General features: G+C 36.8%; 1 protein-coding gene across 1 annotated transcript in view; it reads left to right on the plus strand.

Moving 5' to 3' along the window:
• ANKRD26 (ankyrin repeat domain 26) overlaps nt 1-14,715 on the plus strand; it is a gene marked incomplete at its 3' end in the record, with an annotated part of 40,772 nt that extends 26,057 nt beyond the window's left edge. Inside the window, exons 19-28 of the mRNA XM_029085392.1 lie at nt 1,266-2,258; nt 3,021-3,259; nt 4,090-4,239; nt 5,152-5,185; nt 5,414-5,552; nt 7,167-7,380; nt 9,731-9,914; nt 10,371-10,517; nt 11,695-12,648; nt 14,563-14,715. Of these exons, the coding sequence (XP_028941225.1) occupies nt 1,266-2,258; nt 3,021-3,259; nt 4,090-4,239; nt 5,152-5,185; nt 5,414-5,552; nt 7,167-7,380; nt 9,731-9,914; nt 10,371-10,517; nt 11,695-12,648; nt 14,563-14,715 (3,207 nt within the window). The remainder of the gene's footprint in view (nt 1-1,265; nt 2,259-3,020; nt 3,260-4,089; nt 4,240-5,151; nt 5,186-5,413; nt 5,553-7,166; nt 7,381-9,730; nt 9,915-10,370; nt 10,518-11,694; nt 12,649-14,562) is intronic.
• Nucleotides 14,716-15,149: the final 434 nt, after the last annotated feature.

Raw genomic sequence — 15,149 nt, forward strand, 5'->3', positions numbered from 1 at the left:
GAAAGATCAAATGAAAAAACTTGAAATTTGATGACCTTTCTGATACTTTCCTTGCCTCTGCAAAGTATGTGCTTGTTTGGCCACAGATTATGTGGAAATGATTATTTTCAGTGGGCATTGTAGAGGGGAATAAGGCAGGTATCCTGTTTGTGTTGAGTGTACAGGACAGGGTTGGATACAGGGATCTGGAGTCTTCTGTAATACCTCAAGGGACAGTGGAGCAAATTATTTCCACCCCACACACAGGCACCATGAAAGAGGCACGTAATTTTAACCCACAGAGCACAGAACTTAAGCCTATTGGAAGGCGGTAGTAGTTGGGCAATGAACTTGGGAATGGAGAGGCCGAGACAGATGGTGGCTGGCTGATGAGCTCCTTCCCTGTTCTGAAAGGGGGAATTTTTGCAGAGGGAGAAAAGGGCCTGGCTAACAAGAAAAGAGAGCAAAGATTTGGATGGTCTTAGCCCATTGGGACACCAAGGCTGCAGGCCCTATTTAGAAGGCACTATGAGCTCAGGCGGCATGTGGACAGGGAGCATGTTGGGAGGAGCGTGACACATGGCAGGACCAGTCAGGACTGTTGAGGAACAGAGCATTGTGTGGATACATGAGGAGACTGGGTGGGATTGAGACATAGTACATTTTTCATACAACCTTGGGTTCCTAATTTTGGCATGAGGGAAGGAATGGACAGGTTTCCCTAATAAATGCTTTTCTTTGGAGCTTGGAATTAAATTTAATATTTCTGAATCTTGGATGAAGAAATAGTCCTAACTTAGCCAGTTCTCTATGTGATGGACATAGCGTATGTCCATCCAAAAGCTTATAATTTTCATTCACATTGTATTAGCTTAGCTGTCAGGGGACTGTAAAATGCTGGAGGAAGGAGGGTGAGAAAATGCAGGCAGTTATAAAGAAAAATGGCATTAAAGCAATAAAACAGGAAGAAATAAATTGCTTTGTGACAAATGCCACCAGCTATAGAAAACAGGCAGGCTAAAAGGTAAAAGCAACCCTAATGTCTGGACAAATCTAATCCAAGAAAAACTGTTGTCTCTAAAGTAAATCCTTCTATTTTTAAGAAAATTACGATCCAGTGAAACTTTTGTTTAGTATCCCTTGGTTTTTATTATAAAAATTGTTTTCAAAATGTCTTATTTCTATTATTTCTGTTATATGATAGGATGAGTTTGCAACAGAAATTACCTAATTAACTGTAACTTCCTTTTATTGGTAATCTTTCTGTCTGTACCTGTTTACTTAAGGATAAATATATTTTAGAAACTACCAACTTGATAGAAAAAACAACACATGAAAATCAGACTGACAAAGCAGAAATTTCACTTCAGGAAGCTCTAGCAGAAAATGAGGAATCGCACAGTGCTGACAAGCAGTTAAGTCTAAAGCCTTGGGAAGAAAGATATGAAAGAATGTGGGTTGAAAATGAGAAAAGGGAATTGAAAACAAATTTTAAAAACATTACAGCAGAGCTGAAGCAGCTGTTTGGTGAAATTAATGAAACTGGGAAAACTACTTCCCTTGTGGAAGAAATGTCAGAAGATGGCTTCAGTGAAGAACTGAAGAGTTCTCGTGTTTCATCTCGTGAAACAGAATCAAGTAATAAATTAGAAAGTAAAGGTGAATTTGGAGATATCAAACTTATACTAGGTGGAAAAGTACCCAAAATGGAAATTTTAATTCCAAGTCTTGGTGTCCTTCCTGATCAAAATAACTTAAATGCAAACATGGAAGATACCTGGAGTACAGATGAAGAAGATGGCACAAACGATACGGATAATACAAAGGTGCCTCTAGCAAAGGGCGAGGAAAAGAAAATGCCCACTATGGAAATGGAAGAGAATGAAAATGGAAGTAGTAGAGATGTAGATGGAAGTCATGAATACTCCCCAAGACATAGATTAAAAACGAGTATTTTGGATAAGGTTTCTAACATTCTTCCTAAAATAAGACCTGTTTCTACAAGTGATGAAAATGCACTTTTTGTAACAGAGAGGAAACTTGGAAAAGACTCTGAATTTAATGATGATGTTCCCAGGGACTCCCTTATCCACAATAATAAAATAGGAGAAACAGAAATTGAAAGTCTTTTTGCAAATGCTCAGCAATCATGTGGCATGTTGAAAAGGAATCTTGATGAAGAACTGAAACAAGATATGGAAAGATTTAAGAGTAAGGTAGGAATGCTGCAAATAGTATTCCTGGCTTTGGAGAAAGAGAAGGTACAGCTGCAAAAAGAGGTAGAAGTTCACCTGCTACTCCTTATTCTTTGGTCTTTCTCCATACCAATGGTCCTGTTCACTTTAGCTATTCATCATTAAGGGAAGATGCTTTGTGCAAATTGGTTTTTATTTTAATGGAAATACATTATTAACAAATAAAAGAGAACAGCGGAGAGTTGTCCTTTTCCCCATTTTTGGAAAATACAGAATGCATTATCGTTCTACTTTAACAATAGGTGGCACTCATTTTCAGTGTAAGTAGTTATCACTTCATTGACATAAAAAGAAATGCACACAATTACATCAGTTCTGGTTCTGAATCAAAGAATGAAAATAGCTTCTGAACAGGGTCTTGACTAATCTATTCATTTGCTGTGATTTCTGCATGGTGTGTCTTCAGTGCCCTTCACTAAAATTTCTGTTTGCTATCAAACCATTTCTGCTTGTGGCTTTGGAATCTTCCCCACCCCTCCACCTCCATTAAGGAAGCAGTAGCCCAGCACACTTCCATTTCACATTTTTGTTGTTCGTGTTTTAAGATACACTGTTGTTTTCTTTCTAAGGGCTATGTTTTTGTTATATCTTTAATCATGAGTGAAATCAAAGTTCTTTCAATTACTTAATACACTTTGTAGTGTAATGTTGTGAAAATGCTTCTCTATCTTTTTTTTTTTTCATTTTACATTATTTCAGCAGTAAAACCTGAATTATACAGTCTTGGATATGGTGTTTCTTCTAGAAATACTGAGAAATATATGAAGCTTAACTTTCTTTTTATAGGTTGAGAAAGAAAAAAGCAAAGAAAGATGTTTCAAAATGCAGCAGGTGGTGAAACAGGAAGATCTTGATAAATTAAATACACCACCAGGCAACGTTACTAATCAGCAAATGAAACAAAAGCTTACTCTAAGGAAGAGTGACTATTTGAAAATGGAGAATGAAAACACTATAGAAGAAAATGACAAAAAGAACCTTTCATCTGAGGAGAGATCAAAATTTATTAAAATGCCAATGAAGGGGTAAACTAAGGAAATAATCTCTAATTCTTATTTGTAGCACTACTTGCATATCTTTTAGGTTTTCTAATATTGTGGTAGTAGAAGTAGTTTTCTCAGTGCTGAAAGCCATACTGAGTAGCCCACTGCTTCTCAAACATTTAAGAAGCAAAAAAATTTTTAGAAAAAACTAAGCTCATGTTGGAAGTTCAAATTTATTGCCTGCTTTAAAAAAAAAAAAAAAAAAAAGGAAGAAAAAAAGATAAAACAAATTCCTGTGGGTTTCCTTGTCAATACTGAGGCAAAACACATCTTCAGAACCAGAGTTGAAGACTGGAAAAAACAGGGGTTTTTGTAGGAAATAACCATCCAGAAGAGAAAAGTAGAAATTTGCAGTTTACTTTACTTTCTCCCTTTTCTATTTGATTTTAGTGATCTCCATGAGTTGGTGTTCAGATGCTCTTTCAGGAAAAGGGAAAAGATTATATTACCAAGCCAGTCTCAAAATTTTGAAGAAGGCATAGATATTTTTGTGTAACCCTAAACAGGAGTTTTTTCCTGTCTGTCCTTCAAAGGAATCTGTGCTCTAGAAAATTCCTCTAATAGAGATATTAGATACATTCCAGCTTCCCTGAATCTATCTCAGAATCCACATTTCCCCCTCATTCCTAGGATAATGTTTTTTAAATATTTGGGTATCTTCCATGATATTTGGAGTCAGGTCTGTGTTTTATCATAGATATTTTTTATCTCAGTTGTTTCTGGACATCATGTTAGGTATGTCTGTTTCACATAAATATTTTCTGTAAAGTTACTCATCTGGTGATTTTTTCTTTTCTTTCTGTTCAATGTAGTAAATTTGCACTGAATGCCAAAGTTGCAAAGAAAAATAAAAGACAGACTTCAAAGCAGAGGACTAATCAGCAGATGAGCACTTCCAGTGGGAATCATTTTCAAGTACCGGATGACAGCACTTTCAGTGAAACATCTCAAGATGAAGGAAGGTACTGAATAAATAAAATAAATTTATAAATAAAACTTATTTAATGATAAAAATTGACCTGAAAGCTAAAGGTAAGTTTTGTAAACCTGATGTATACAATGATTCTTGTTCTTTCATGTGACAATGCTACCTGATGCCCTTTCCTGCTCAAAAACACTTCTTTGCTTAGAGTGCTTTGAACACACTTGCCAAGTTAATGACAGTCAGATGCGCACAGATTCTGAATAATTACCTGAGTGTGTGCACGTGCGTAAATATATATACATATTTTATTTTTTTAAAAGGAGAGGAGAGTTTTTAGATTTTTCTAAATATTTTTTTGCTTCCCAACTTCTTGCCCACCCTGAATTTACTTGTGTGGGAGGCAAAGTGAGAAACAGAAGGTGTTGACAATATGCAAGCACTGTTCAGCAAGAGCTAAAACACTGGTGTGTTATCAACACTTTTGGTCAGAAATCTAACACACAGCACCGTGTGGCCTGCTGTGAAGAAAAGTAATGTCATCCCAGCCAGACCTGGTATACAAGAGAATCCAAAGTTATGGTTTTTTGACCTTGTAAGAGAAGGATTCTCCATACTGAAGAGAGCTAAACCTCTAGTATTAAACAAGGAATGCACATAACTGTATATTTGTATATCTACATCTCTGTAACTGTAAGATTCCTACTACTTTGAATGAGTTGCAGAGAACAGTTGTTTTAACTATTTATTTAATATCTTGTTGGGAAAAAATAGCCTTCCAATAGACATAATAGTACACAAATTATTTCAGTCTTCAACTACATCTAACAAAATTCTTATATTAAGTTTTAGTTTAATTCACTTCTGAAATGGATTTTTTCAGAGCAACTTTGGATATTGTTCCTAATGCAATATAAGCATTCCAGTACTGAAATAAATTTCTCTTTTCCAGACCTGAAACAAAAACAGGAAGTGAAAAGAACAAGGTACTGTAAAATTAGTTTCTTGATAAATAGTTCATATCAGCTTTGAATCACTCCGATGGGAACAGTTTATGTAGTGGTCAACCAGATGCACAAATTGCTGTTAGCATGCAGCTTTATCATATTCAAACCAAATCTATGGGCTGTGAATGAGAGAATGAATCATTTATGCATTTGAAATAATCTGTAACACTATATAGCTGTGTACAGAAAATACTGTATTGTTTGTAGGTCAGCATACAAATGGATGTAACTGATGACCTTGATTTAACTCACTCATCTGACACAACTTCAGAGGATGTCGAATTACCAACTTCAACCTACAAAGAGGCTATGTTGCTGTTAGAACAGCTTAGTGTGGATCATACGGGTATGTTTTCAAGTCGCTTTGTCTTCAGCTGTTACAAGTTCCTCTTTTAAAACACGATTTCTTGTCGTGCTTTAACCCCAGCCAGCAACTAAGCACCACACAGCCGCTCACTCACTCCACCCTGGTGAGACTGGGGACAGAATCAGAAAAGTAAAAGTGAGAAAACTCATGGGTTGGGACAAAGACAGTTTGATAGATAAAGCTAAAGCAAGCAAAGCAAAACAAGGAATTCATTCACTGCTTCCCATCAGCAGGCAGGCATTCAGCCACCACCAGGAAAGAAGGGCTCTATCATGCATAATGTTTACTTGGGAAGACAAATGCCATCACTCCAAACATCCTCCTATTCCTTCTTCCCCCAGCTTTATATGCTGATGTCAGATGGTATGGAATATCCCTTTGGTTAATTGGGATCAGCTGTCCCAGCTATGTTCCCTCCCAACTTTTTGTGCACCCCACCCTACTTGCTGGTGGGGCAGTGTGAGAAGTAGAAAAGGCCTTGACTCTGTGTAAGCACCACTCAACAATAAAGAAACATCCCTGTGTTATCAACTCTTTTGCCAGCACAAATCCAAAACATAGCTCCATACTAGCTACTGTGAAGAAAATTAACTCTCTCCCAGCCAAAACCAGCACATTTCTTTGTATGCGCTCCTAGATATTTATTAGATAGTTTTATAATTCAGTCTAATATTCTTTTATGATTAGAGATCCCCCTCAAAAGATGTGACATTATCTCACTGACCTTAGATGTCTGCCTGTACTGTCAACAGACATGCCTTACATGGACTCAAGGGTCAGTACAAAGGCAGGGCTATCACTTACCAGCTACTGTCACAGGCAAAACAGACTCCACTTGGGGAAGCTGAATTTGTTAACAATTAAAATAAATTTGGATAGTGAGAAACAAAACAAAAAAAAATTAAAAGAACACCTCCCCACCACCCCCTTCTCAAGTTCCAACTGCAGTCCTTCACTTCTGACTCCCCTACCTCTCCCAGGCAACACAAGGGAGCAGTCAGGACATAGCAGTTTCCCTCTGCTGTTCCTTCCTCATGCTTTTCACCTACTCCAGTGTGAGTGCTTCCATGGGCTGCAGGCACTTCATATTTACCTTCTCTGTCGTGAGGTCCTCCACAATGCTGCATTGTGGATATCTGCTCCAGCATGGTCCTCTCCAGGGGCTGCAGGGAAATACCTGCTCTACCATGGTGTCTCCATGGGCTACAGGGGAATCTCTGCTCTGGCACCTGGAGCACCTTCTCCTCCTCCTTCTTCACTGACCTGGATGTTCACAGGGCTGTCTTTCACATTCTTTCCCCCTTCTCCTCTGCCTGTCTGGTGTTTTGCCCTTTCCTAAATATGTTTTCCCTGAGGTCCCACCAGTGTGGGTAAGAGGCTCAAGTGTGCCCTGTGGTGAGTCCATTCGAACTGGCTGTGTCCAGCACAGAGCAACCTCTGGCTTGTTCTCACAGAGACCTTACCACTACCTTCAGTCTTCCCACTACTAAAACCTTGTCACCTACACCCAAAACAGCAAAGCATTAAATAATCTATACATTGGAAAGTATTTGGGCATATGTGCAGCTTTGTGTCTTTTCTGTCTCAAAATAGGTTCTGCTATTTTGTTGAAAATTCAAAACATACTTCTTGAATATGAACAGATAATAGAACATGAAAAAAAGCGGTATAGTGCTGTCTGGAGAGAAGTAAGGAAACTGAAAAGTGAAAAGGAGGAGTCACAGTTAGTAGCAGAAGAGACTCAAGATTTGAAATCTATATTGGCTCACCAAGAAGTGGAATGGAAAAGTGATATCCAAAGCCTTAAGTATGTAACCTTGCATTCTCATATTGTGTTATCTTATCAGTGTTCATGTTCCAGAAGATGCTGATGGTACATGTGATAGAATGAGAAGTTTCTAGTATTTTGGATTTGGGTTTTTTGAATCCCATGGGCAAGTTGTGCTATAAAGGACATAAGGTCAGAGGGTAAAAAAATGCTTGGATATTAGCTCTATGTAAAATTTTCTGGATGTTGTTTTAATGGGGTTTTTTTAATAGAAAGAGAAAAGAACAATGGGAAAATGAGAATTGTAAGAGAGATTTATATGATATATATTTTTTATTTTGTCTTTACAGGTTCTGTTGATGTATAATATTAGGAATTTTGATAAATCCACAGAATGCAAAGAGTATTTGTTTGTTTGCTTGTTTGTTTATTTGAAATGTCACTTTCAAGATTGCCCCTATCCCTATACTCCTGAGCTAGGCCTGGGTGCTGTGAGGTTTTTAATTACTGTTCATGTCACTCTGACAAGAATGGCCAGCAGGTACCATATGAAATTTAGCAAGGACAAATGCGAAGCCATGCACTTGGGAAGGAAGATCCCCTTGTGATGAAGTACTGTGGGATGTCCTGACTGGGGAGCTTGCTGATGAGACACTGGTGGTCTTGGCAAAGGGCAAGCTCAACATGAACCAGTATGAGCTGGCAGCTGAGAAGGCCAACAGCATTCTGGGCTGTATTAAGAGCAGCAGAGCCAGGAGATTGAGAGGAGTTGTTATCCACCCCTATTCAGCACTTGCTCAACTCTGTCTAGAGCACTGGGTCTAATTTTTGGCGTCCCAGTACAAGAGAGATCTTAATCGATATGTGTGAGTTCAGCAGAGCGCTACCACGCTGCTCAGGGAGCAGGAGCACCAGCCCTGTGAGGAGGGGCTAAAGGAACTGAGCTTCCAGGAGTCATGCTTCCTAGTATGTGGAAGAGATTTATGAAGAAGACAAAGGCAGTCCCAACTTGGCCTGGATTTCATTCCAGCCATTTTTAAAAATTCTCAAATATCTATCAATTACAAATAATTAATATTTTAATTCTAAATAAATTCTCAATCAATGTTAACTTTACACTTATAAAAGTTATATTTTTTGTGAAATTACACTAAAAATTTATATGTAAAGCTTTTTCCTTGCAATATAAACCATACAAATGCAAATGCTACTGTCAGTCTTTCCAATAATTTTTAGTGGTTGCTGATACTTGTTTTGCAGAATTTCTAAAGCAGATTTTGAATTGGCAGCTCTTCCTTATGTTAATACTTGATTTTTTTTTCTTTTGTTGACTGTTGTGAGGACATCAGAAAAAATATTAAAAATAATTATCAAACATAAAACTACTTTCTTGTTTGTGTACCATGGGCACACCATGGACCACTTTTTGCCATGTTGGTGCTAATTGCTGATTGTCTCAGTTAGTAAAGAAGTTAAAAATTAGCTTAAAAATTACTTACAAATTAGCTTAAAAAATTAAATTGCTATTGGTTCTCTATGGTGGCTTAACCACAGGTAGGACCATGCAGTCCTGCACTCACTCCCCCTCCACCCAGTGAGATGGGATGGGAGTCACAACAAAAGGGGGCACGGGATTAGGAATGAAGGACTGGGACAGCTCACTCACTAGTTATGGTCACGGGCAAAACAGACTCAACTTGGGGAAAGAAAATCAATTTAATTGGTTGCAAATCATCTGAATAGACATAACAACCACATCTTACAACACCTTCCCCCCCACCCCTCCCTTCTTCCCGGGCTCAAATCACTTTGCTCCCAATTTCTCTACCTTCTCGCCAACCCCAGTGGCACAGGGCTCTTCCCAGCATGAAAGTCCAGGAACAAGATGTTCCAAAGCAAGCTTCTAATGGAGTCATGGACCTCTTCAAGCACAGCTCCCGGTGGTGTGCTGTTCAATCAGTATTATTTGCAGTCACTGAATCCATGATATGTAGGCAATGCTCAGCATATTAAGAAAATATATGTTTATCATAATAAAAGTTTATAATGCTTTGATCTAAGACAATGAACTCCTTTTGAATGAAGTATCTGTAATATGAAGATTTTAAAAGAAATTACAGAAATGGGCATACCACTTTATATTTACCTGTGTAAATTTACAAATAAATGATAAATCATGCAATGGCTTATTTCCATATATTGTACAATTGATACCATGGATAATGGAATGAAGTTAGAATTCTTTTAAAGGTAAAAATTACAGTAAAAATATGAAATCTGAAAAGATTTAACATTTTTATGATTGGAGTTGTCTCTGCAGGTTCATAATGTGGAATATCTACTTTTTATATCAGTGCTTTAGTTTCTCAAATACTTTGTTAAATCCTAGATTTACTTTGAAACAAGAAGAGGAAAAGAGGCTCAGAGCAGAAACGCTATATGAGAAAACAAGAGAAAAACTCAGAACGAAAGAAGATCAGTATTGCAAAGAGCTGGAGGAGAAACAGCAACTTGAGTTACGCTCAAGGAATTTAGAAACCGAGTTAATAACACTGAGAAAGCTCTTGAAACAGGTATATTAAGTAATGGAATAAACACTTTTTATTTTCTGCTCCTTTTTATTGGCATTATATTCCAGGATGCCTAAGGAAGGATGTACTTTGTTCATGGGAGAGGCATTGGATAACTATTGTCAAATTTTGAGGACAGTTGATAACAGTTGGTTCACGAGTAGTCTATTGGTTGGTTTAGGTTTTGGGGGTTTTTTTGGTTCCTTTTCTCCTTTTTCAAAATTTAGGCTTCATTTGTATCAGGCAAAGCCTGACTCTGAATTATTTTTCTAAATTACTACAAAACATTCTGTATTTCTTCTCAATTTTTCAGAAGAAAATTAAAATTTATTATTTATAGGTGGATTATTGTAAATGTGGGGAAGTAAAAATATTTGCAAGAATACAAAGGAGAATGGGAATATGTTCCTAGCTCTGATTTTTCTCAAGATGTGAGTAGTTTAATTGTATTAACTGTAGGCTGAAGAAGAGTGTGATGAAACACAGAGACAGCTCTCTCAGGAAAAGAGTGCTAGAGCCCTGCAAGAAGGAATTTTGAACAGCCACCTTTGGAGACAAAAGGAACTAGAAGAAGAGACAAGAAGAACTATAGGAAAAAATTCAGAGGTAAGCAGATTTTTTTCTAATTAATTTTCACCATCTTTGTTCTAAAGTCATAATAAATCTTATATTTCTGCTTCTTGATGGATCATTTACAGTTTACCAGTGTAACTTAACTGTGAAAATACCTTTTCTGTTTTCCTTTATGTCTTTAAAAGTTCTGGAAAGCAATATCAGTCCTCTATGTACCTGAATTGCATGTGCAAGTAGGAAACTAATAGAAGACTCTATTTATGCTATTTCTTAAGCTATCTGTTATTTTTCATTTAATAGACATTTTATCATCTATTTTTAAGGTTTCTAGCAGTGAAACACCTGGCTACTTACGTCAAGGTTGACTAGGAAGAAAGTTGTTTGACACTTGTGTTCCCAATTGAGTCCCACAATCACTGTGTTGTCAATACTTGTTTTTTAATTACTAAAACTTACTTACTTAAAGTATGTCTTTCTTTTCCACCTCCACATAATAAAATTTTATGAAGGAAGATCAGTGAAGAATTAAACTCTCTATAGGAATTAGAATAATTGGAGGAGAAATAGCAATCTTAAACACTGTATTAAAAAAAAAAAATCTTGAAGAGAGTTTACTGAATTTACTAAGAATTTGCAGTGCTTGGAAGAAGTATTTGTTCTTGGCTGTGCTGCCCAATAGAGTGAATATGCTTAAGTGGAAAAAAAGTTATATATATAATAAACAGGAAATATACAAGCATTCCAGGGATGATTTAGTTGTATAGCTAACTTTCAGTAATACAAAAGGATAAGCATTGAGAAGACATTTGAGAAGGAAAATACCCTTTTCAGGCTTGTGTTTACCAGACTTAAATTAACCTTAAAGGGAATATTTTAAAGGCATGCACATACAAGAAAGCACTGTCATTTTAAAAAGTTTATACTTGAGATATTTAAAATAATTTTATTATTTGTTTGCTGGTTTAAGAAAAAGGCACTGTATATTTGGGATGTTAATTTAGGTTTTAAGGGTGTGTTACACTTCCATTGTGTGCATACATGGTACACATATGCATAGGTTCATAGAGTAGCTTATGTATTACCTGAAATTTCGCTCTCATCTTTGAAATCATGCTTCAGTATTAGAAATGTTAAAACACAGTTTAATGCTGAAGTGTTTTTGTAGATTCATTTCCCAACTGGCTGTTTATTCATGTTCCCTGTCATTCAGGAATCCGACACGGAGAGGGAAAAAGATCTGTTGTACAAAAATCAGTTACTACAAGATGAGATTGCTATGCTAAGACTAGAACTTGATCAAGTAAGACTTAGGCACCAGGAAGAAGAAGGAAAATATTTAGAGGAAAATGAGACCTTGAAAGAAAAAAATGAAGATCTCAAAAAGGAACTTAAACTGAATGAGGAAGCCTTGACACAAACAGTTTTTCAGTACAACGGACAGCTGAACTTACTAAAGACAGAATCTGCAGTGCTAACTTCCAAACTTGAGCAGACAAAAGAAAGCAAAGACAAACTAGAGACAGAAATTGAATCATTTCGTTCCCGCCTGAACACTGCTGTTCAAGAACTTGAACGTCATCAGTCATCAAAAAGTGATGTTGAACGAACATTTCAGAGAGAACGTGATGAATGGCTTCGCTTGAAAGAGAAGCTCCATCATGACCTCTCTGATGTGCGAGAAACCAACAAGAGCTTGTCTCAGCAGCTGAGTAAAGCTGAAAGCAAAGCTAATAGTCTAGAAAATGAGCTTCACCAGTTGAAACAAACTCTCAGAGAAAAAACATTGCTTTTAGAAATGACACAAAAAGAATTAAGTCAAGCCCAGTGTCAGGCAAAGGAATGTGATCATGCTCGGCAACTTGAGAAAGATCAAGTAAGCAAATTTATAATAAAGCAGGAATCCATGCAGGAGCGATTGGCCCAGCTTCAGAGTGAAAACCTGTTACTCCGTCAACAACTGGAAGATGTGCAGAACAAGGGGATCATCAAAGAAAAAGTAGTGAATGATGTGCAGGACCGGTTTAATGATATTTTCAACAAACTCAGAGCTGATACTGAAAAGCAAGTTTACATAGTGGAAGAGAGAAACAAGGAATTAAATGCTAAGTGTACTGATTTAAGAGAACAAGTCTTTAAATATGAGACTGACAAAGTAGAAAGAGAGGTAAAGTATACACTTAGAAAGAATAATTTAAAGAATAATTTAAAGTTTGTCAGTTCCTGAAATTATTTTGTTTCCAAAATGTACCAGGTGTAAGTTATATGCATGGGACCAAATAATGATGATTTGTTTTGGTTTGTTGTGTTTCTCTTGGAATTGTGGAAGGTTTTGACAGACAGGATGTTACTGGTCAGATCTGAGCAGAGAAGAGAAAAAAGTGTAAGCTTTGATCAAAAAAGGTGATTCTTCTCTAGAACTTTTTAAATCTCTTTTCCTTAGTCCATTTTATGTCCTATAAAATTATTTATATATTTGATGGTTTCTGTATATGTATTGCACTGACACAAATAAGAGTGGTATAAAAGGAAGAACCATCCAGTATACGAGAACTGAGAAATGAAGATGCAGACAAGTGAAATGATGGGGGATGGATTTATATTAAGCTCCTACAGAGGAAAAAAAATTGCTTCTCTGTAAGTTGCTTTCAAAATTGAGGAGTATTGGTAGTGTCTAGGTGTTAGTTTATATATCTGTTTTCGTGGTTCTAAGGGGCCTGCCTGCTGCTTGAGAAGTTCATTTCAGACACTGACCTAATCTTTCTCTTCTGTGTTTTATGATGTGTAGCCATATTTAAATGTGTTCTTTCTCTGTGGCTTTGTGAAAGACTAATTAACCAGACAGAAGACTCATTAGGACATCAGTTAAACTGCCTTTCTGCAAATTTACGCAGTACATGAGTATGAAACATGCTTCTATGCAGAGCACTAACATCATTTTATGTCACTCAAACATGCATGAACCAACTGTTGCTCCCATTTCTGCACATATATGGTTTTTGTCAAGAAAAAGGGTGGAAGAGAATAAAGGCAGGGGTAGGAGTGAGGAACAGGTAGATTATTGAAAAGCTATAGATAATGGGAGAATGCATTATTATATGTGTTCCTATGAGTAGGTAGTGTCTTCTGTATTGATAGAGTATTCTACCAATTCCAGGTAGAGCGATGATTTAAAAGTTACCTTACCCATTTTGTTTAATCTTCTTTTACTTTCTGCAAAATGGGAACTAATCACACTCAGTATTTAGATACTCTGGTGTAAGGCTTGTCTCCCTTAATGATTTGAATAGTGATTTAAAATTACATTTCCTTCTTCATAACAAAACCAGAATCTTTGAGTGAAGTCAATATCTGTATGTGTCAGATAACCACATTCTTCATTTGTCAGTTACTTTAAGGGAGAAGGGGGAGAACTCCAGCAGTGCTGTCAATCATTTTAATTCTGTGAATTGCTTTGTATTCTTACTACCAAAATAACAAAGATAGATATTTATATGAACTATCCAGATTTGTGTTAACCTATTCTGTCAATATAAAGGCAGTTGTTACTGTAAAATGAAGTCAGTAAGAAGACAGCAGGAGGATGTGGTTCAACAGGTGAATTTAAGGTGTATCTCAAAAGAGCTTTCAGATATATATATTCATTTAATTCAATTTGTATAATGGAGGAATAGAACAAAGAACGATCTAATACAAAATCCTGTCTTTGGTTATCAGACTAATATCTGCAGTCAAACTATGGCTTTTACATTGCAACAGGTTTCTTTGGATTTTGTTGGGGAAAAAAAACATTATTTCAGGGTGTGCTTGTGTATTGTTCTGAGAAGAATAATACTTGAGCCCTTGTTATGTATTAGGAAACAGAAATTCTCATGAACAGCTGCTGATAGTTTAGAGCTGCTCAGCTGAGAAAGATAAAGAGAGGTCATAATCTATACAGATGCCTGCTGGTGGCAGGCAAAATTTCATACCTTTGAGTTCAATCCAAAGACCAGTCTGATTGTATGATCAAATAAGTTAAAGAAAAGCCATATTTCATGTTCTTAAAACTTTCTTCATGCTTATTTAACTGTTTCATTAGGGCATGGTGAGACAGCTGCAGCAGGAGCTTGCTGATGCTCTTAAAAAGCAATCTATGTCAGAAGCTTCGCTTGAAGTTACTACACGCTACCGCAGTGACTTGGAGCAAGACAAGCTGCACTTGCAGAAGGAATTAGAAAAGGCTAAAACCAAGGTACCTAATGTGTGTAACTATAAATAAATAAATCTGAGAGTAGCTGTTGAAAGTAGGAGCAAATATTGTCCTAAAACCCTAAAAAATATTCAACAGGATAGATTTAATGATATGTGAATGAATTGCACTGTTTTATAAACTTGGTGTCCATATCTTTGATGTGAGGACTAGGTCTTTACTTGGACCAAGTTTTGTATTTGCTAAGGTACTTTGCAAACTGATGTGTCTGTAGCTTATTGAATTTGGTATGGCCAAGCAGGTTGTCTGATTTCTGAACAGCAGAAATACTGGACTGCTGCATTTGGGTTTTTTTGTGCCGTCTATGCTTTCCCCCCAACCCTTGGCACCAGGTAACAATTCTGAATGCTTTTTAAAATTTTTCGTCATGCTTCTCCCCACCCCCTTCTTTGGCCCTGCTGTTATTTGCCATCCTT

This window comes from Antrostomus carolinensis, unplaced genomic scaffold (assembly GCF_000700745.2).
Source record: "Antrostomus carolinensis isolate BGI_N321 unplaced genomic scaffold, ASM70074v2 scaffold6046, whole genome shotgun sequence".
NCBI lineage: Eukaryota > Metazoa > Chordata > Aves > Caprimulgiformes > Caprimulgidae > Antrostomus > Antrostomus carolinensis.